General features: G+C 33.8%; 1 protein-coding gene across 1 annotated transcript in view; it reads right to left on the reverse strand.

Annotated features, from left to right (window-relative positions):
* Positions 1-255: 255 nt before the first annotated feature.
* Positions 256-24,523, reverse strand: part of CNTLN (centlein) — a 247,837-nt gene continuing 223,569 nt past the window's right edge. The window contains exons 24-26 of the mRNA XM_010988164.3: positions 16,700-16,885; positions 14,086-14,163; positions 256-4,493 (exon numbers count right to left, since the gene is read on the reverse strand). Of these exons, the coding sequence (XP_010986466.3) occupies positions 4,392-4,493; positions 14,086-14,163; positions 16,700-16,885 (366 nt within the window). The 3' untranslated portion in view covers positions 256-4,391. The remainder of the gene's footprint in view (positions 4,494-14,085; positions 14,164-16,699; positions 16,886-24,523) is intronic.

Below are 24,523 nucleotides of genomic sequence, written 5' to 3' on the forward strand. Positions count from 1 at the left end.
TAACTAATATATGTAAAATAGATAAACAAGTTCATATGTATAGCACAGGGAACTACATTCAGTATTTTATAGTAACTTGTAGTGAAAAGCATATGAAAATGAATATACATATGTTCATGTATGACTGAAGCATTATGCTGTACATCAGAAATTAACAAAAGATTGTAAACTGACTATACCTCAATTAAAATATATATATATATACACACACACACAAAAACAAAACAAAACACACACCCGTGCATAAATGTTTGTAGTAACTTTATGTGAAATAGCCAAAACCTGGTATATTACCCAGGGTTATCCAGAGAAACAAAACCAATAGGATATATGTGTTATACACATATTATTATATACACATAATCTGCTTTAAGGAATTGGTTCATGCAATTATGGGGAATGACAAGTCTAAAATCTGCAAGGTGGCTGGCAGGCTGGAACCAGGGAGAGCCAATGTTGCAATTCAAATCCAAATGCTGTCTGCTGGCAGAATTCTCCTTTGCTTGGAGAAAGTCAGTCTTTTGTTCTACTTAGGCTTTCAACTGATTGGATGAGGCCCATCTCCATTATGGAGGGCAATGTGCTTTATGCAAATTCCACTGATTTAAATGTTAATTTCATAAAAAACCCCACACTTATAGAAAAATCCAGAATGTTTGACCACACAACTGGCACTGTGAACCAGTCAATTTGACATAAAAAAAAAACTATCTTGTCTATTCTATCTTGTCTAACTAACTTGTCTATTCCCAGAGCAAGAGTTTTTTTAATTTTGATGAAGTCAAATTTGCCAGTTTCTCCTTTGTGCATGTATTATGCTTTTGGTGTTATATGTAGAAAGTCTTTACCAAGTCTTGGATTCTGAAGATCTTCTCTTATCTTTTATATTTTACATTTAAATGTATGATTCATTTTGAGATAATTTGTGTCTGAAGTGTCAAGTTTAGTTTCTTTTTTTTATGTAGGGATTTCCAACTCTTTCAGTATCATTTGTTGAGAGACTATCCTGACTCCCCTGAATTGTTTTTGAACCTTTGTTTAAAATCAGTTGGGCATATTTGCAAGGGTGTATCTTTTGGCTCTCTATTCTGTTCCACTGATCTGTGTGTCTGTCCCTCTGCCAATACCACACACTCTTGATAAGTGCAGCTATGAAATACATCTTGAAATTGGGTAGAGTAATTTCTCCCATTTAAAACATTTTGTCTTTCCACACAAATTTTAGAAGAATCTTGTCTCTATCTTCAAAATAGTTTGCTGTGACGTTCATAGGAATTGTGGTAAACCTGTATATAAAGTTGCAGACAATTGATGTCTTTGCTATGCAGAGTATCCCAATCCTTGCTCCAGTATTTCTCCACATTTATTTAATCTCAAGTTCTCTCACCAGCGCTTGTAGTTTTCAGTACAGAATTCTTATGCAAACTTTATTCGATTTATACCTAAGTATTCCTCTCCTTTTTCTTTTGAGCAGTTGTCAATTTTATTGTCTTTTAAATTTTGGTTTCCACATTTTTTTTTACTAGTTTACTAGTGCATAGATATACAGTTTATTTTTACATGTTGCTCTTGTATTTTCAGACCTTGCTGCCTTGCTGAAGTCACATTAATTCTGGGAGGGTTGGTTTATTTTTTTAGAGATAGCTTTACTTTTTCTTTCCAATCTGTAAGCTTTTTATTTCCTTTTCTTGCCTTACTGTGGTGGCTAGAATTTTCAATATTACGTTGAATTAGAGTGATGAGAGTGGACGTCCTTGTCTTGTTCCTGATCTTAAGGGAAAGTGTTCAATCTTCCATCATTAAGTTTAACGTAGGCTTAGATGTAGGTTCTTGTAGATGTTCCAATCAATTTGAGAACATTCCCAGTTTTCTGAGCTGTTTTTTTTTTCATGTATGGATGTTGAATTTTTCAAATGCTTTTTTAAAAGTTTTATGATCATATGATATTTCTTCTTTAGCCTGTTAAAATGGTGGTGTACATTGATTGATTTCTGAAAACTGAACCTGCCTAGATCTTGTATCTTCTGGCCAGTATCACTTGAGAACATAGATATAAAAATTCCAAACAGAACATAAGCAAATTGAGTAAGTTTTCTATTGCTGTAGTCACAAATTACCACAAACTTAGTAGCTTAAAACAGCATTAGATTTAATCTCTTCCAGTTCTGGGTATGCAAAATTGGTTTCACTAAGCTAAAGTCAAGGTGTCAATGAAGTTGGTTCTTTCTGGAGGCTCTAAAGGACAGACCATTTCTTTGCTTTCTGCATTCTCCAGGAGCTGTCTATATTCTTTGGGTCATGGCACTCTTCCTCCATACATACAGCTAATAAAGTAGAGCCTCTAAACTTCTGCATCTCTGCTTCTGCAGTAACATTGGTCTCTGTCTGTCTCCTCTTGTCTCCTTCTTAGAAGGCATTAGGTCCAAAAATAATCCAGGATAATCTCCCCAGTCAAGATTCTTAATTTACTCAGATTTGCAAAGTCCCTTTTGCTATAAAAGGTAAAAATTCACAGGTTTTAGGGATTAAGAGGTGGACATCTTGAAGGGCCATTTTTTAGCCTACAGTCTATTTAGCCACAGTCTATTTCTTTGTGCTGCCTTTGTTTAGTTTTGGTATCAGGGTAACACTACGCTATCTCATTTTAATTTTTGTAACAAAATTCTGCTGTGGGATTAGATATTAAATTTTGTAATTTTTTTCTTATTGTTGCTTTACTGTGAGTTGGGAATATTGTGATGAGTACTTAGTCTGATAATGTATGTAATGAATTCATTTAGCATAGCTATGTCATTACATAATAAACATAATGCTTTGCCATTGAGTTCAATAGCAAAATAACCCACACTTCACTATGCCTTAAAAGTGTGACATCCGATAGCCATTTTTCTTGTTTCTACATGATGGATATGCACTGCTTTAAAACATTTTTTCAGTATGGTTGTAATTGTGGCACTTGAAATACTGTCAAGTTGTAACTATGTCACTGTGATTTTGCAGTGTGCCTAGCAGCCATGCAAAGCGGTGACAGCACTACATATGGTCTCTGCTGCAACTACTCACCCACATTACTGTAGCGTGAGAGCAGCTATAAACAATATGTAAATGAATGAGCATTTCTGTGTTCCAATAAAACTTTATTAATGGATACTAAAGTTTGAATTTCATAACTTTCACATGTTACAAAAATATTACTCTTCTTTTGAAGTTTTTAACCATTTGATAATGTAAAAACCATTCTTAGCTTACTGTAGGCCACAAAAAAACAGGTGGCAGCCCAGACGTGGCCTGTGGGCCAGAATTTGCCAACCCCACCTTATCCTCATGGACCTATATTCTAAAGCAGGCGGGGTTAGGGAGAAGAACAAGAAAATAAAAAAGTGGACAGGTGAAATATATACTTCTGTGCTAAAAAGGAAATTAAAAAGCAAGATGGCCAGGGAATGTGTCTCTGAGGAAGTAAATAAGGCAAACCTGAATGAAGAGCAGGAGGCAGACAAGAGAAAAGCTGAGTCCAGACTATTCCAGAAAGAGAGTAGCAAGGCTTAAAGCTGGAGGCAGGCACAAGTTGGGTGAACTGGAGGAACCAAAAAGTCAGGAGCGTTAGGAACATAGCAAAGACGGGAAAGGGAAGTTTTGGGAATCTAAATAAGGATGATATCACTGTTAAGAATTCAACTTTAATCTAATCAGTGGACTGCTAGGACCAACCTAATTAATACACGGATTTGTGGTCCCTTGCTAATTTGTATGACCACACAAGGAATTGTGAATTTAAAAAAAAAAGAGAGACCAAAGGAGAAGATGTTTTTATTTTTGCCAAACTGTTCTAAGAAAATACAGTATCTCCTATGTAATCCAGTAGACTGAGAACAGAGACAATTGGACCACATCATTTACTTCATTAAATGCTCATCCTTAAGTTATAAAGCTTCCTTTTTTATTTGCCTAGGGTACAAATTTATTGTTCACTGGCTGATTTAAGGCCATTTATAGCAATTTTATGTAAAAAGTAGTTTCTTAATAAAACTTAAAACACTAAGTGCTCAGTTTATACTTTTTTCTTTTTATGTTCAGACTAATTTGTGTGTGCCAAGCTTGTTCTAATTTCTTCTAATATACTGGAAGGAAAATCATTTTAAAGTTGCATTGATTTGTGGCAATATTTGTATTCAACAATCAAATGCTACACTATTTCCTTTTAAATGGCTATGCACTTAATTAGTTTCACTTGTTCAGCAATTAATTTGTTTCAGAGACTTCTTATTTTGATATTGAACTGAACTATTGATAGTTGGAGCAGATACTGTATCAGGATTGCAATGCATGTTTTCCAATCACACCACATAAAAAGTTTTCACATTTGAAAAAAAAAGGTCTCAATCATAATATCATCTAGTATCTTTCATAATTGCAAAATATCTTTCAACTAGTCTCTTTTTTTCATTTATTTTCTCCAGTATTGCTTCTAGTAAATATGTGGCAAAAGGAAGCTGCAAAAGAAACACAGAAAAAAGGATGATCAAAATTGTATATTTTCTTCAGTTTAAAAACATACTAAATATCATTAAACCATTAGAATTCAACTATCTGCAAATCTGCACCCATACTGCTACCCTACTGGGTCTCTTTTTCAACTGATCTTGCTGGTTAGTGTGGGTAATTTTGTCTTTTATAATAAAAATGATAAAAGAGCAGAAGTAAAATGAAAAAAGATAAACGCCTTATTGAACAATTCATGGTTTACTGACCATGTTAATGTTGTAATCTGCAATACAAGCAGCTAAGCCATTTATCTTCAATCAGCTGATCAATAGCAGGTTACAGTCATCTCTAGGGCCCACAGAAGTCATACTGTATGTTCATCACTCATAAACGAATGAGAGAGAACTATCAATACACTTGTCTGCATTAGAACTGAACATTTCAAGAACTGTAGGGTAAAATTTCAGAGAAAAAAATGGCAAAAATATACCCATTGATTAAGTTGTTACAGAAAAGTTTGTTTGGCATATCAAAGTGTAATACACATGTTGCAAAGTGCTGAGTTTATGAAATGTAGAGCACATTTTAAAATTTCATAATTTATATAACTTTTCTGGTAGTTTCATTGTTCCCTGTGCTTCACTGGGTGGCCTGTAGAATTCCAACTCACACAACACACTTATGGGTTGTAAGTAAAAGAAAACCTGAAACGTTCCCCCGTGACTCCCTTAGCCTCACCAACTTCCTTTCATCCTCCTTCCCAGCTATCTAGTCTCACACAGAGGTTGATAAAAAGCAAGAAGTTCATTAAGTCATTTCTTGGAGCTGTCCTTTTGATTAACCAGGAAAGAGTACTTTTGTGTCCTTGAATGTATTAATGAGAATCCTTATCAAGCCCAGCCTCTTCCCTCCAGGGATGTAGCATCAGGCCCTTTTCTGTGCTAGGAAACCACCGGCAGCATCACTGGTCAGTATCTGACCAAAGCCAGCCTGATGCCTGCTGTGCGAGTCGCTCTGCTGTGCTCAGCTAAGGTGATTACAATTAGCTAAATCCAGCAAAATGGTTCTTTTCTAAATTCAAACTGGGAAAAAGAGAAAAGACTGGCCAGCAGCAATGAAACAACAGGCCAGACAGGCATAAAATAGATTATATAGGCCATGAATTAAAAATAGAGACTAAAGCAGGTCCATGGAATTGCCTCTGATTCTAAACAGTTTTCTAGGTTAACTTCCTTCTTTTCTTTACAATAAACTGCCTTCTTCTTAAGATACTCTGAGTCTATGTCAGGATAGAATATACCTATAGCCTAGTCTATGTTAAGAGCTTCACACATTTGCCTTACATGAAACTTACCACTAAAGAAAGAATAAGATACCAAAATATGACATTTCTTCAGTTCCTAACATACAGGTGAATAGAAGATAGACACACTGACTCAAGAACAGCTTTTTCTGGGGAAAAAAAAACCTACCACATTAAATATACACATACTGCACATGCATTTCAATTTCAAAAATGTGAAAATGGGGGAAAATGCATCTTAGAATCAAAGAAAAGGAATATGTTAGATTCCCTTCTGGAAGGTAGTATATAGAGCAAATTCTTATTTTGACAAAATTGCCCTTCTCGGATGCAGAAGAGTTATATTTGGTGAAACCACCAGTCTTACAAATGAGATAATTTAAATTCTCAGGGCATTAATATAAGATGTTACAGAAATATATATGCACACACACACACACACACACACAAAGGCAAAATTACCAGGTAACTTTCTTTCGACTCTGGTACTCAATACCATATGCATTCAAATCAAAAAAGGAAACAAACAAGATGAGAATAACCTCCTATCTCTTCCTGGTAGAAACAAAAGAAAAATGAGTGCTTAAAGATCATTTCCTAAAGAAGTTCTAAGTAAAAAATGATTCTCTTATCAAATAACTTTGGGAAACAAACCAGACTTTAAAATGTCATTTTATTTCAGATCTTTTAGAGAAGCACCATGTTTCTCCAAGAGGGCAATGTAATACCCTGATTTTAAATTCATTTGTCCATGATTTTCTCAGTCTATTTATCATGTGGAACTAGTGGTCCATGGAACATACTTTGGGAAACATAATGGCTGTATGATTTCCTTTGTAATAATGTCACAGCACTTTTACCAGGCCACAATGTACTGACATTAATCATCTTATTTACACATTTCATTTTCAAGTTAAAATCTAAACCAACTCTTATTATCTTGTGATCTGAACAATTTTCAGCATGTCATGTACTTGGACTTTTTGCTTCTCTCTAAAAAAAAAAAAATCTATTTCAAAGAATCTCTCTTCTAGGAAGCCTCCAAGGTGGAACAAGAGGTCCATTTACTAACTTATTGCTGACAACCTCTTTTATTCTCTTCCTCTGGCTCCCAATAAAACAAAAAGCCCCACAGTTAAACACAACTGTTTGTCAATCCTTTTCAATTGGATTGTAAGCTTCTTTTAAGCTTTGTATAGAGGCTAACACATTATGGATTTCAAAAAGCAATCAATTCTTTATTCGAGAAGCACAATTTGTGCACACACCCATCTGACCTTGTAGATTCTTCTATTTTTCTCTACAAATAGGTCAGAAAAATATTAGTATCTGTCTTTATGTAATATTAGACAAAAAGACTTTGGAGTCTAGATTAAACGGAAGTTCATTTCATACAGGCGGCTTAGAGCCTATTCACTTCTCTCTATATGCATTCCAGAGGGAGCTGAGATACCCCAAAAACTCCCTCAGATACAGAAAGAAAGGACAACCATTCTTTTACTGACAGGATTTTGGATTTGGATTGAAGTAGTAAACTTACTAGCCAACAGCAAAGTTATTTTCTCACTTGCCTCATCAAATATATTTGAAACAACACACCCCAAAATCATACTGCCTTGGGTTTCATCTCAGATGGCATGTGCCAGGGCCTACAAAGTCCAAAACTCCAGAAGCTCTGCTGGACTTTCTGCATAATTTCTTTATTTTTCTTGCATAAAAAAGAAGTGGTACTCTTAGCAATGCCACTACAGAATTATAAAAACTTCAACTCTTCAGCACAAGGAGAAAAAGGGACATGGGAAGAGCTGATACTGTATGAGATTTCCTGGTATGGAAATTTAATTAGGACATTGGAACAACTGTGAGTTTTGCTTGGTCTATGCTATAGTCTTAATGTGGGTCTTCCTGGTTCTTCTGCTGTCCCCGTTGGAAAAGGTGATTTCTCTTCCTGGAGAGACTTCCCCTGAATTCACATGGAATTTAGGCTTCTCTTACGTGTAAATGTCTACAGCTGTTTGCCTTTAGGAAGCAATATGCCACTGATACAATCTCAAATTTATCACTCACACTTATAAATTATGGCTTTGTTTAGAGGTGTTTCTGTATAAAGGTAAGATATGAATGATGTTTGCAGATGTTGGAGAGCTACCTTGGAAGGATAACGAAGCCTCAAGTCCATAGCTGTGAAATATACAGATGATTTACAGCATCATCACTAACTGGATAATATAAAATTGAAGTTTTTTGTGTTGAAAAAAATGAAATAAATAAATCTAAAGGACAAGATTAACATTTTAACCATTTTCATTCTTGTTTCTGGTTTGAAAACTGCTACCAAAAAGATACTGCTTTTAAGATAAAAATGGACTTTAATCTGGCTGAGTCATATTGAAAGTAAAGATGTTAACCTTTACATATTATCCCTGCTTTTACAAAGGATATGATCCAGCGAGATTTTGAAAGTTTAGTAAGAATGACCAATGTAGTTTGATTATTATAAAATCAAAGGTGCAAAATTTGGTATAAATAAATAAATATTTATACATTCACTCTATTATCTTGTAATTAAAAGATCGAATTTGCTAAAATAACCAAGCATGCTATCAGAGGAACAATTTATTTATAATTCAAATTTGGCATTGAATTTTGAGCTAAGTTTCCTACATGTTTATATTTCTGGCACATTATCTATCTATCTATCTATCTCTCTATCTATCTATCTACCTATCTTGGAGTTCTGCTGAATATAAAGTCTGTATTTGCTATCCTGAAGCTTTGGTAAAGATTATGATTTGTTTTCCTTTTCATTTGTCCCCAATTTTCTTTATAGTGGTAAAATATACATAACATAAAATTTACCTTTTAACTTTAATGACATATGTCTTTTCCTAGTGTCATGAAAGTAGGCTTGAAATTGTTAAATTACGAAAAAATCTGAACAAGGCTCTGAATAGAGAATTTTCAACTCTTGCTACTTCAGCTACATGTGAAGAGTGAGTCTGTGTGGGTGCCTGAGAGTGTGGGTTTCTGTGTGTGGAGAGAGTGAGTGTGGGAGATGCCTGTATGTGCATGTTTTAAGTGTGTTGTAAGTGCAACACTGAAAGCAACAGAGTCAAATATCTTCAGAGTTGTAAAGAGAAACTTTCATTTAACCTTCAGGCCGAAAGTTACTCTATTTACAGAAGCCAGGGAGGTTTATAAAACCTTCTCACTGCCATATTGCAAGGCATTCTATAGAAGGGAAGCATATTTTGCTGAGAGGGCACTAGGGAAAGAGCCCTTTTAAATTTCAGCTTTTGAAAGATCTGAAGCAACTAATAGTAACAGGGATATTTAAAACTAAAGAAAAATCACTGATCAAAATCTGTACTTTCAATTATCAACAACTGAAGACAGAAAGATGGAATTTTTGATATGGTCTCAATTTAAGAAAATGATCCATACAAAGAGGACTAAAATGAATTGAATGATATCCAGAAAAGGATTAACAAATAACAAAGACTATGACAACAACAAAACAAAATCAAGACACATTTTCTAGCCATTCCTGGCTAAAAGTTTTTATACAAATACTAGTATAGAACTGTATTGTGGTTATAACTGTGTTATTTGTTTTATACAAGTATATATATTTTAATATACATACCCATAATTCTGTTCAAGTTAGTCATTTAGCAAATTTTAGTTTATATATTTTAACTATTTGTTTACTGTCCTCCATCACCAAAAATGGAAGCTCCATGAAGACAGGGATTTCTCTCCCTGTTCACTGCTGTACCTACAAGCCTAAAACATTACGTTACATGCAGCAGACACTCAATACATGTTTTTAAAATGGATTCCATAGCTTGGGTTTGATTTTATCTGCACTACACCTTTACAAACTCACAAGTACAAAGGACTGTTTCAGGTATTAGTTAAGCCCTGGCAACAAAACTAAATGACCTTTATTATAATTTTAATTCTGAGGGTCAGAATGGATAGAACAATAAGCAATGTCTCTTAGAGTGCAGAGTATAAATAACTGACTCCTTCTTGTTTGGATATATGAGAAAGTAGTATCAATTAGAGCATGATAGAGGGACATCTCCTGTGCCAACTTAAAAAAAAATACATTAAGTATTAAAAAAAATCTGTCTCATTTATTAATAGTATGGCCAGTAGACAGAAATTCAAATTCGAATGCATTTAACACCATCTCTGCTAATGGTGAGGAATATTTTATGGCTGAATAATATTCCATGTATGCATATACCACATTTTTAATCCATCCATCAGTTAATGTGCCTTTGGGTTCCTTCCACTTTTGAGTTATTACTGAACTATTATTGAAATGCTACAAACATTCATGTAGAAATTTTTATATGGACATTTGTTTTCACTTATCCTGGGTGTATACATAGGGGTGGAACTGCTGGATGATATAATCTCTATTTTTAACTTTTTGAGGAACTGCCAGACTATATTCCACAGAGTTGGCACCATTTTACATTCTTACCAACAATGTATGAGGGTTCTAATTTCTCCATATCCTCACTAACACTTGACATTGTCTGTCTTTTTAATTATAGTCATCCTACTGGATGTGAAGTAGTATCTCATTTTGGTTTTTGGTTTGCACTCCCCTAATGGCTAATGATGTTGAGTGTATTTTCTTGTGACTACGGGAAAATGGCTATTTGTGTATCTTCTTATAGAAATGGCTATTCTAATCAGTTTCTCTTTTTTAACATTTTTTATTGATTTATAATCATTTTACAATGTTGTGTCAATCTAATCAGTTTCTTTTTGTTGTTGGTGTTGAGTTGTAAGAGTTTGAAATGTGTTCTTAAATGGTTAAATTTCAATGAGAAAAGCCAGAAAGAAGGTTGGGATGAATTAATGAAAAACTGTGAGTCCCTGAATATTGTTTTTGAAATGTACCTACTAAATTTTTTAAGGCTTCAATCATTGTCATCTTCTCTCTACCAGATCTGAGCTACCTCTTTAGATCCCTAAAACTCTTAAAGGTAACATCATCTTTCTCATCATACAAGGTAGTAAACTTACTCGTCTTTGGTTTCTGCTTTCTGACTCCTTCATCTTGTCTCAGTACTGCTATGGATTCAGTCACTATAAAGTGGGTCACATCTCATTCTTCCTATTTGTATGGCTAGGGCCTACGCACCATCCACTGCCCTTTCCCTAAACTACCTTCTTGCTCCCAGTCTCTTCTCCCTCCAAACCATTCTACAAGCTAATCTCACGTATCTTTCTAAAGCACTACTCTGACTACATCCCTTTCCTACTCAAAAGCTTTTATAGTTTAGCACCAGATTCCTTTTCCTATTTTTTCCCCCTCCCACTTCCTAAAATACAGAAAAACTGATTTTGGGAGGTTCTCCCATCCTATTATCCATCTCCATGATCCTGTCATAATCATTAATCTGCTTGTTTGTCTCTGCCATAAAGTATAAGTTTAAAAAAATGTAATAATGTAAAAAGAGGAATTAATACAAGTAAAAATGTTCAAAGAAAATTAAAAGGCAGCTATGTTTTAAAAAATGAGAGTAGATATTAGAATTGTTTTTTTCAGTGTGAATCTTATTCCTAGAAATCTGTGGGGACAAAAGTTAGGTGTAAATAAAGACCAAATACTTAAAATTACCAATTGCATTAGGACTATTTAAAATAAGGAGGACATACATCTGTGTTAACTATAGATAAGTTACGTTTTTAGACCTTTTAGTTCTCACGCACTTCTGGGGTAACAGTAGCAGTTGGTATTATATTATTGTGTAGTCCCATATTGCCGCATGGCAGAATAGCTTTTTATTTTGTGGTAAATATTTTATCAATATAAATTTTGATCAAATGGATGCAGAGAAATTTTTCTTTAACAGAAAATAGTTCTATGTCCTGATTCTTAAACAAAAGATAAAACCACAGGGCCAGATTCACTCCTGTGATGTCAGAATTCTAATACGTACAGCACCTGACACAGAGGGAGGACATAAAAGGGAAGTGCCCTTATAATTTTATCTGCAAAATATTTTAATAATCAAATATCTATATTGAATTAATCGGTTTTTTTTTTCAGGGAATGTACTCAATTATTCCACAGCTTCAAGATCACGTAACCTCAAGATCATGTACACGGAGCTGTATGCCATAAACAAAATGCAGTGAATGAATAAGCACATTTATACTTTTGCCCACACAATCTTGTGAGCATAACTTAGTCAAAAAAATTGGTGGACAAAGAAAACATGTTCTAAAATTCAGGACAAATATAATTGCTGGGATTGAGAGAGAAGAAAAGTAGGCTAAAAAAAAAAAGAGATGTTTTCTATTTTATAGATTTTTCTCTTGGGCGTAATTATAAAGTGACATTCAAGTACAACCAATGAAGTCCCTATTTTTTTTCTCGCAAAATTCAAAGACATCAGCAAAACCACCTATGTCAGTAATAAAAATAAAACGTCTTTGACTTTTTAAATGTTATCATACCGTCACAGTGGAATAAAATTAGCTTGAAAAATGATCTAAAGGCACATGACGCAGTTCATTATGTATAACAGCAACAGCAGCGGTCTCCCACTGTTCATAACGGCTGCTCCATTAAATTTAGCTCCAGTCAATAATTAGGAGTCCACAAATAAACCTCGGCAATTAAATCAATACTGCCAGGCAATTATATTCCAGAGTCCAGGCTCAGTGGCACAAAAAGGCACTATATCAAAATACAGTATTAAGTGGTCTAATGCCATTTTCAACTGGATTTGTTTTTACACTAACTGGGCAGAATAAGCATATATCCAGATAATGTAGAATGTATGTATGTGTATCTACATGTGTAAAGTTATAAAATTAGACCTGGTGTCAATATAGCTTTAATAAAATTTAATAAAGATTTATACATATTGATTTATTTTTATGTTCATGATTGATAAGATTTCCATATTAAAAGGTCATATTCATAAGTTGAATGTTAAAAAAATCATTAAGTTTATTTTTATAACTTTAAAGCTTAAAAAAACCCCGTAACTATCATTACTGAACTCCTTTGGTGTGCCAGGCACCTGGCTGGATGCTGGAAATGCAACATGATTGAGAAATGGCCTTTCTTCTCAAAAGCAAGAAGACTTTGCCCAGCACCTACACATCTACACTTAAACTACGCTAAGTAAAAGAGAGTCAATCACCTTCCATTACTATTGACAGTAACAATAATAGCATTTCTAGATAATGTTTCAAAAATATGTAGAACAGATATAAAGAATATGAATAGTTCATATATAATTTACTTTTTCTTGACTTTTCCAAAAACATAGAGACTGCACTCAAGGGACAAAAATAATTTTTTTGCTATTTCAGGAAGTATGTTTTAGCTGTTCTTAATCCAGTTCATTTGTGAAATAGACAACAATTAGGCCGAGCAAAAAGAACTATAATGAAAAAGTTTTAGAATACATTACATGCTGTCAGTGATATCAAAACAAAAGCTGGCTATGACTAGAAAAGCAGGGCTCTCACCTGCCAATAAACTGCCCTGATCACTTACAAGAGGGGCACATCCCCGCAGACTATATGTGTATTAAAAAAATACTTGAAAGGGAAGAAAAAGTATCACACAGGTCACAGCAGCAGTCTCAATAGACCCCTCAGGGATTTCAGCTCGTCTTGGCCTTGTCATCCTCTATGCAGCTTTCCACTCGGCTCAGAAAATGTCGATAGGAAAATGTTTGAGGGGCCTCTGGTGGAAATTTTTTCATTCTTTCTGCATTGACAGGATGCCAAATCAATATTTACTTCCCACTAACAAGCTGCTCGAGGTCTCAGTAGAAAATATTGTAGAGAATGCGGGAAGACACAGTAATAAACAGCTGTCTGGCTGTGAGGAAAACATGAATTGACTGGAAACAGGTCCATAGTAAAAGGTCACTGAAACCCATGAACTCCTCAGGTGTCCATATCAACTACTAACTTTAAAGACACATAATAAAGAATCTCTTTTCCTAAGAGGGCTGAGAGAATGGATCCTTTTCTGTCTAGCAAGCATAGAGGTTGACTCAATAATTTAATTAATGCATTTGCTAAGACCCATGTTGGCTCTTTCCCAAGGCATTTGTTTCATTTGTTAAGTCCAGAAGTACAAACAGAGGGTTAACTTCCCTGTCTACCTATTGGAATACTTCTTTACCTAACAGGACTAAATAATGCATAAGTATTTATAAAAAGTTAGGCATCTAGTAAAAAAGTATGGCTTGGAATTTTTATCTGCAAGTTTTAATATATGGAGTAGAAAAATTAAATACCTGTCCTTCAAGAAGTTTCTGAATGTACAACAGCCATTCCTTGTCATTTTCAGCATCTATTTTTGTCCTTTCGATTTCCTAAAGGAAGAAAATAAAAACACTGTTGTTGATTACATTTATAAGAACTTGATCACATTGTTAGATAATTAATAAATCTAGAGAAATACTGGTAGAATTGGATTCAACAAAGAGCAGCCTGTCCTTTCAAAATAGAGAATATTCAAATAAATGTTCTTTAATATTAAATAATTTATAAATATTTACATATATGTGGAATATAAAACTACATTTCCATATTTCACAATATAATTCAGGAATGTTTTATTTCTGCCTCCACAGTTGGAGCTCAAGACAGGGACTGAGGCGGAGGTGAATGTGATTAAAATAAAGTGAAAAAGAAGATGGAGTTCTATAAAAGAATCATTTATAAGTGACCCTCCTGAGATGACATAAAGCCTTAAACACAAAAATCTGACTTGTCAGTAGATAACTAAGGAGTAACTATTACAATTACAAACAAAATAGGACATGGCATGGCTCTGGTGTATTTAAATGCTTGCTTATTTAAAATATTCAATGACTAACTGATAGGCAAGGGACACTCCAACTTAAAGTGTTGTAAGCCACTAAATATTTTCAATGCATCAATTATCAAGGCAAAATATTTCTAAAAGCATAATGTAGTCACATGTGCAATTGATTACTCAGTTAAAATCATGATTCAGTTTGCAAAAAAAGACTTCAAAAAGGGAAAGGTTTGGGAAACTAACATTTGTTGAAATTTACTGTACACCAGGTATCAAGCTAGGTACTTCACATAGGCTGTCATAGTTTTTTACATGAATTCACAAGAGTTCAACGTAGCTTAAAATATATAATTCAGGTGCTTTGGGCTCTGCTTGGGCAAGTCGCTCAGATCTTTAGACCTCTGAAAGATGCAGAGATCAGTCTAAGTAAGTTCAGACCTATAATTAAATTTAATGAATATATCCAGGTACCCTGATCCTTCTCGGAACTGTGTATTTCTACCAGAGTCCTTTTTTTTCCTAGGAGGACTTCCATTTAAGGTTGTGTGGTATGCATACTGCAGGGCTGTGCACTCTGGCTCCAGACTGCATCTGCCCAGAGGCCAGGGTGCCATTTCTTCACAGAAATGTGCCAGCTACTCTTTGGGACTAAAAAGAGATTTCTAATTTATATACCCAAGAGGACAACTTTTTCTAATTTGTCCACTCAGAGGGGGTGCTTTTTTCTAAAGTGTAAGCCCAGAGAGGGTATCTTTTTAAACCACACAAAAGTGGTGGCCTGTCTTCCAGAATATGTATCTGTACTTGTGTACACACATGCACACAGAAACACACATGTACACACACATATACACATGAGGGATGCTGCTAAATCTGTTGGTTTCAAAACTCTTAGGCGATAATGGGGGACTCGACCTTAGTTTTTTGTTAGGTTTCTCACAATCAGTCCAATTTTAATTAAATGTTTATAATAACGTATAGTCAACACCATTGCCAGAGATACTATAATTTCCTGTGTATCTTATACTTGATACTATATTTGACAGTTCTCTTGTACTTCAGAATTCAGTAGAAAGTCACAGACCTTGTGGCATAGGTGCTGAAAACAGGAAACGGATAAATCACTATACTGTTCACCTATAGGATGAAAGTTATCTCTGTAGGATTCCTCTGTCCTCTTTTCTAGGAATTCTTGGCAGTTTAAAAACCTTGCAAGTTGTAAATCTGCTCTACTCCAGGAATTTTTTGAGAAGCTGATGGGAGCGGTGTTGAAGGATGTTCTCATACAAATATTTAAGTCTATCATTTTGTTCACTCATTGAGCAAATATTTATGGGGAAGCTAAAAGAGCTATCATCTCTTTAATCTTTCTAAACAATAAAAATCTAGTATTTATGTATTGACATTCAGAGATTTAACAGCAGAATAGGACTGAATATCCTTCGCAGGTTTCACAGAAGACTGTGTGTAAGATGAGATTCTGCTGTTTATGAGGCAATAACCATCAAAAATGCAGTGCCCTCACCAGGAGGTACAGAAATGCTGCTGAAGACCTACACCTATATACACATAAATTCACTCAGACAGGAGTATTTTACCCAATTTAAAGCAATAAATATCTTTTTCTTAAACTTGATCAATGATAATTTTAAATTTAGCTAGAAAAGCCAATATATTTACAGATTTTTAAAAAAATCTCATATAGGAGGAAAAATCTTCAAATCAATGGTGACCCAGCTAACTAAATCCATTCAAACTGGCTTAATTAAAAATACTAGCTTACAAGATATATGATTAACCAAAGAAAACGAAGGAGACAGGAAAGGATAACTGACTTGAGTAACAAACAAGCAGTTCTAAAGGTGATTATGTACAAGTTTATCTCTGTATTGCATAGTTAAATTTCTCTAAAGGTTTTTTTGAGTTGGTTAATACTCTTGATGTAACTTTCACTGTGCATTAATAATCTTACCTTCATTAATATTACCTTAAAGATGAAATTCTAAGAATTTTAAAACAAATAAAAATATGTACTTAAACTCAATGTATAAAAAGCCCTTTATTAATAAATATTTAAGTGATCTTACCTCTTCGTCTTCTGTGTCCAATATTTCCTCTAGATCTGACCGTGAAATGTTCAGGATAGAAGCTGCCAAGGTCTGGGCTTTATGGGTTGAGGTTTTACAAGCATCCCTGTTTTTCTGCATCTTTTTAAGCTCTCTCATTTGTTGCCTTATCGAATGGACATCATTTTGTAACTCCCTGACCAAAGCCTGCAACATATTGGAAAGAATGTGGGCTCATATGGAAGTCATAAATGAAAAGAAAGCAGTCATAACATAAAAATGTGAAGACACTAGCAAATCATTTTTTATTAGGATTACTCTGATTTTATTTATATTGGAATATAATGGATTGCTCTTCACTTATTGTCAGTATGCAGTAAAAAACTCTCTTAAATGACCACTTAACCAACTTGCTGGATTAACCAAATCTCTTCAATCTTTTTTTCAGAGTCACCAACTGCTATCTTGGTTGGTGAATACTTGCAGCAAGCAGTCTACTTATCATTGTGCCAGATCACAGCTACTCCCACCAACTGTGCAGATGCCAATTGTCAGATCTGTTTATTCCTAAGTGTGTCTATTAGTTGTAACAGGTTATTTACATAACTAATTTAATTATTGCATAAGCTAATGAAACATAACTGCAGGAAGAGAGTTGTTGCTATTTTATTAAAACTGGATCAAAATCTTTAGAAGGATTTGATAAAGACAGTTGGGTAAAGAGTCCAATTAAATTACGTGTGGGTAAGACAACAATAAAGGATTGACAAAAATCATAAAAAGTCTAGGTTTGCTTCCACAAGAGTTTTTAATTTCTCCCTTTGAGAACACATGCCTATGTGTGCATAAGAAAAAGGCAGCCGTTACTCTGGGTGGACAAAGCTCTGGAGCCCAGTGCCCAGCTTTGCGGGCTAAGAGCAGGCTAGCTAGTTGTCTGAGCTGTTTTCAATCTTTTCCCAACTTAATCAATGCTACAATAAATAATGGTGCTTGTGTGTGTGTGTGTGTGTGTGTGTGTGTATTGCATTCCTAGGATATAGACCTAGAAGTGAAATTGCTGGACCAAAGGGTATGTATAACCGTAATTTTGAAAGCTACTATTTCTCACTCTCCCTCCAAGATAGTACCAATTTACACCTCTACAAAGAACATATGAAAGTACTTGTTTCTCCATGCCACTAGCAAAACATTTCAGTGGATTGTTTTTTCACTGTATTTTAAAGTTTCATTTCTCTTAATAAAAATGAAGTTGAGCATCAGCCTTACTAGATTACATTTCTTTTGTCTTTTTTTTTTTCTATTTTTCTTAGTAATTTATAGGTGTTCTTCATGTTTTAGGGATATTATATTTGTCTGTTGTATATTTTTTAATTTTTTCACACTTTATATTTTTCTTTTGACAGTAATAATAGTGTTTTATGCCAAGAAAAAAGTATTTTAAAATATTTCTGCAGGGAACCCTTTCCTACACTGTTGGTGGGAATGTAGTTTGGTGCAGCCGTTATGGAAAACAGTATGGAAATTCTTCAAAAGACTAAAAATAGACTTACAGTATGATCCAGCAATCCCACTCCTGGACATATATCCAGAGAGAACCTTAATTCAAAAAGATACATGCACCCCAATGTTTACAGCAGCACTATTTACAATGGCCAAGACATGGAAACAACATAAATGTCCATCAACAGAGGACTGGATAAAGAAGTTGTGGTATATTTATACAATAGATTACTACTCAGCCATAAAACATAATAAAATAAAGCCATTTGCAGCAACATGGATGGACCTGGAAATTATCATTCTAAGTGAAGTAAGCCAGAAAGAGAAAGATAAATACTATATGATATCTCTTATATGTGGAACCTAAAAAAAACAGACAAACTTATTTACAAAACAGAAACAGACTCATAGACAGAAAACAAACTTATGGTTCTGGGGGCTGCGGGGAAATGGGTGGGAAGGGATAAATTGGGAGCCTGAGATTTGCAGATACTATTATATATAAAATAGATGAACAACAAGTTTATACTGTATAGCACAGGGAACTATATTCAATATCTTGTAGTAACTTATGGTGAAAAATAGTGTGAAAAAAGAATACATGTATGCTTACGTGTGACTGAAGCATTATACTGTACACCAGAAATTGACACAACATTGTAAACTGACTATACTTCACTGAAAATATATTTATACAAAAAAATTTCTATGTACTAAATCTTTTCCTTTCTCACTTTTGAATTTAGTGTGATACTTTAAAAAGCATTTTCCACAATTTTATACACACACACTTATATCAAATAATGTAACTTTCAAGTTTTTATTTTTCAGTTTTAAATGTTTTATCCATTTATAATCATCTATAAAATTATTACATAAAATCACAGTTGTCCCACTACCACTTATTAAATAGTTTATCTTTTGTCCACTGATCTCATGTGCATCTAGGTCAATTTCTGGGCTTTCTAGTCTGTTCCATCTGTCTTATTAGTGAAGTTTTATACTATATTTTAACTAGTGAGGCTTTATAATAAATGTTAACATCTGGGCAGGGTATCTCCCTCTTATTACCCTTCTTTTCAGATTTTTCTTGGTAATTTTTGTTTGTTTGGTTTTCTATATAAATTTCAGAGAGCTTGTCTAGATCCCCTTCCCCTAAACATTCTTACTGGTAATTTTATTTGAATCATGTTAAATTTTATTTGCATCATGTTAACATTTTAGAATGTTGAGTCTTACTAATCAAAGACCATGGTGTTCCCTTCCAGTTGTTTAATTCTCTGTGTCTCTGAGGATCATTTAAAATTTTTCTCTTTACAGATGTTTATTCCTGGGCGTTTTACTTTTTTTTTCAGCTGCTTTTGATGTTGCTTGTTGCTTGTATATATAAAGATTGTTGATATTTATTTAGCTCACTGAAATTTTCTATTTCTTGTAAGAGTTTTTCAGCTAATTCCTCTTCAGCTTCCAGGAACTGAATAATATCTGCAAATATTGATAAATTTATCTTCTATTTTCCAATTTTTATACCTCTAATTTCTTTTCTTATTGCATCGGTTGTTAAGTTCCTCCTGAACAGTATTAAATAGCAATATTGATACACATATGTGACTCATTCCTGATTTTAGTGGAGTCCTTCTACTTCCTTGGATCATGCCAGCTTTTGAGTTGAGAGCTATATTTTTAATATATTAAGAAATATATTTTAAAATATTAATATATATCATTTTACATAGTTAAATACCTACTAATTTTATCTATTTTTTTAATAAAAATGGACACCAAATTGTCTTAAATCCATTTTAGGATCCATATAAACTATCATGATTTTTCATCATACATCTATTATTAGGATTCTTACTAATTTTCTTAGTATTGTATACTAGCATTGGTAGAATAAACTCCATTTGGTGTCGTATTATTTTTTTGTTATGCTGCTGAAGTGTAATTGCTAATATTTTATCTAAGATTTCAACATTAATAAAATTTTGATTCATTTTAATTTTGTGCAATCTTCCTAAATTATTTGGAAGGTATCTTCTCTTTCCATGTTCTATAGCAGTTTAATGAGACTGAATCTATCTGCTTTTTTACTGATGTAGTAGCACTCATCTGAATTTGGCCTAGTGTTTATTGCAGAGGAAAGTACCTCTTTGGCAATTTGTTTTAACTTTCTATTTGTTCTGGAGGGAGTTTTGATACATCATAGTTCTCCTAGAAAAGTATCCATTTCAGTCAGGCTTTCAAATTTATTTGCATAGAGTTGAGCTAAGTACTCTGCCACGATTTACATTTGTCTACATTTATTGTCCCTTATCATTTGTTATTTTGTATAGTTGTGCTTTCTATTTTCATAATTAGGCAAGCTAAAGATTCAATCTATTTTATTCCTTTTCCCCAAAGTTACTCTTGTATTCATTTATTAATTCTACTTTTTAATTCATTGATTTTTATTTTATAATCTTTAGATTCTATTTAATTCTTGAACTGGATGTTTATTTTCATTTATTCTTATTAATGTAAACATGTAAGGCTATACTTTTGAGCACTGTTTCAGCTGTATCCTATGGGTTATGATACTTCTAGATTGTTATTTGTTTAAAAATACTCTGCAATTTGTTCACAATTCCTTCTTAATGCAAGAACTTTATCCTTTTAAATATTTAGGTGGTAGTGACTTGTTTTCTTGTTTTGTTATTGATTGTAGTTTTATTGCATTCTCAGAGAATATTACCGATACTATTTCTACTTTTCAGAATTAATTGAGGTTTTCTTTGTGGTGTGTCTTAGGCTGGAGTGCCTGAAAGCACACCCTCAGGTGGAGATTTGCGTGCTGGTCTGTGGGAGAGAGCACTTAGGAATACACTTACACTTAGGAAGTATAAGAAACTTAGCGAAGCAGGAGCAGGCAGAGGGAAATGTTGAACTTCATTGTGGTTCCAGCAGAGGCTTCGTGCCATCTTATAAGGAGCTCCGCAGCTGAGAAAGACTTTCAGAATTGTCTCATCTTTGTTTTTTCCCCCTTATACACGACATGAAATTTTTAACTTGGATGTTCTTTATTTTTTGAGTCCGTAACCTTACTAGAGCATATTCAGGGTATGACTTATTAGGTCAATTTTCCCTGGTTCATGTTATGTTCTTAGAAGTCTTTTCATTTCTGAAAATTAATTTTGGGTTATAGCTTCAATATTTGCTCTGTTCCATCATTTTCCTTTTCTTTTTTCAAGACTCTAATTATACATATGCTGAATCTCTGTCACTTGTTTCATACTTTATTTCCCAATTTAAAAAACTGAAGCATAATTAGAATGAAATATTGCACACATTTTAAGCATTTAGTTTAATGAGCTTTGATAGCTGTATGCTTCTGTGTAACCAAAACCCTGCTCAAAATATAGGACATCTTCATACTCCAGAAATTTCCGATGCTCCTTCATAGGCAAGTCCTCCCACACGCAGACAGCACTGCTAGGATTTATATCATCTTAGATTAATTTTTCCTGTTCTAGAATGTCATGTAAGTAGAATAATATGCTATATACTCTTTCATGTCTGACTTATCTTGTTCAACATGGTGTTTTAAATTAAAGGTTCATCCATATTATTTTGTATATCTGTAACCTGTTCTTTTCCTTTTAATTTATATTAAATGTAATAAATTCAGCATATTTTTACATACATACTTCCATATGAAACCAGAAATATATATGTTTTTCCTGAGACAATTTTATTTATTTTCTTCTACTTCTTTGCTTTGTCTGCCAACTTGATTTCACTTGTTCCCATGTCTTGCCATTTTTTCTCTAAACTCTTAAATTCAACACATGCTTTTTAGAGGAAATTATTTCATTAATATTTTTATTCATCATAAAATATTTTCATCTGCTGTGTAGCAACTATTTGTAATGAAACTTCTTTTCCTGCCATTTACTTTTCCTATTTCTTTCTTCCATTTTTTTCCTAATCTATTTGTATAGATACTATGTTGGTTCATTCTTCATGACTCATTTTTGAAAGAAAGCTTTTCTTACATCACTTACTTACAGAAAGTTATGTGGCAGAGGGACCTGTTCCAGGTCAGTGAAATTTTATATACAAATTTTTCTTCTGATGAATTCCATTAGCCAGGTTATTTTTGTTATGGTTTGTTTGTATTTTTATAATGCAAGGAATCTGTTTTCTTGGCTGCTTATCAGAAAAGCTGCTTCTTGTAGATACGCTTTGTCTGGGTTATTATTCATTAAGTCCTGCCTCCTCCTCTTCTCTGGAAGCAAACTAGTTCTAGGAAGCTTCTGTACAAACCATTGCAGACCAATTCCACTGTTACAAATAGGTGATTTAGAATTTGTACCTCACATGATCTTCATTTTTGGGGAGTGAATTTTTGCTTGATCTTTCAGAGGTCTGCAGCACCTAAGTCTTCTCTCCATGGTGTCTCATTTCTGCATTCCTTTGGATGCCTTCACCAATCTTACCTGGTTTTGACTGTTCCTCCATGTCTTCTAAAATACAGGATTTTAGCCGTGACCTAGGTTTGCTGTAAAAAGGAGCTGAATTTTCATTTTTTATTCCTCTTGTCTGTTGCATGATTCCAAGGGAGGGAAGAGGGGTAAATGATTATTTCACCCCTCTATAATCAAGTCAGAATTCTTCAAAGTGGATTTTCCCCTACTATTTTATTATGAACAATTTCAAACATGCAGACAAGTTTAAAGAAATGCATAGTACTCACTACCTATACGTCACAGTTAATTTTTGTTATACGTGCTTTATCACATGTCAATCCATCTCACTTTGCTGATGCATTTCAAAGGGAGTTGCAGACATCTGTACAGTTTTCTCCCAAACACTTCATCATTCACATCATTAACTAAAGTCAGTATTTATTTATAGTTCTCATTACTATTTTTGGAGGTAAAACTTATATACAGTGAAATACATATCTTAATTACATAGTTTTATGAGTTTGACAAGTGGAAACATTGGGTAACCCACACCTAGATCAAATCAAAGAACATTTCTATCATTCCAGAAAGTTGGCTTGTGTCTCTTCCTAGTCAATCCCATCCCTAGCTCTAAGAGGCAAATAACCACTCTATTTTGTTAAAAAAAACTCTATAGATTAGCTTTGCCTGCTCTGTTCATACAAATGGAATCATACAACATGTACTATTCTGTGTTTGGATTCTTTCACTTACAGTGTTTTTTGAGAGCCATCCACATTGTTAGATATATAAGTAGTTTATTTCTATTGCTGAGTTTTAGTCCATTACATAATTATAACACTGTACCCCTTTCCTATAGACGTACACCTGGGATGTTTCTAGTTCTTAATTATTATGAATAAAACTTCTATAAATATTCCTGTACATTTTGTGTGTATGTGTATACACGTTTTCATTTCTTTTGAGTAAATATCCAGAAATAGAATTGCTGAGTCATACAGGAGGTGAATGTTTCATTTATTAGAAAGTTCTAGAGCTTTTACCTAGAACTTGCACCACTAATGGATAAAAACAGTCTTTCCTATATTTGGAGGCTTACATTTTTTTTCTTGAATTTATTTCTAAGAATTGTATTTTTGATGATATAGTAAGTTGGAAGTTCTTTAGGTCATTTCCCAATTGCTTACTATTAACATATAAAAATTTTGATTTTTGTACTTTGACCTTGTATCCTATGAAATGGCCAAACTCTTTTGTTAATAATAGTAGTTGTTTTATGTCTTTAGGATTTGCTATGCAAAGAATCATGTCTCATCAGAGAAATATACATCGAAACCACAATGAGGTTTTATCTCCTTATACCCAATACGATGGCTGCTACTGAAAACAGAAAAAACAATTGTTGGTGAGGATGTGTAGAAATTGAAACCCTTGCACACTGTTGGTGGGGTTGTAAAATGATACGACTTCTATGGAAAACAGTATGGAGTTATCTCAAAAAGTTGAAGAGTACTACTACATGATCCAGGAATCCCACTTCTGGGTATATCAAAAAGAACAGAAAGCAAGGTCTTGAAGAGATATTTGCACACTTAGGGTCACAGCAGCACTTTGCTCACAATAGCCAAGAGGTAAAAGCAACCCAAATGGTCATTGATGGATGAACTGACAAACAAAATGTGGTATATACATACAATGGTATATTATTCAGCTTTAAAAAGGAAGGAAATTCCTGTCACATGCTCTCAAATGAATGAACTTTGAGGACCTTATGCTAAGTAAAATAAACCAGTCACAAAAAGACAAACACTGTATGATTTCCCTTAGATGAGGGATCTAAAGTAGTCACATTCATAGAAACAAAAAGTAAATGATGGTTATCCAAGGCTGGGGAGAG

Source organism: Camelus dromedarius, chromosome 10 (genome assembly GCF_036321535.1).
Source record: "Camelus dromedarius isolate mCamDro1 chromosome 10, mCamDro1.pat, whole genome shotgun sequence".
NCBI classification, from domain to species: Eukaryota; Metazoa; Chordata; class Mammalia; order Artiodactyla; family Camelidae; genus Camelus; species Camelus dromedarius.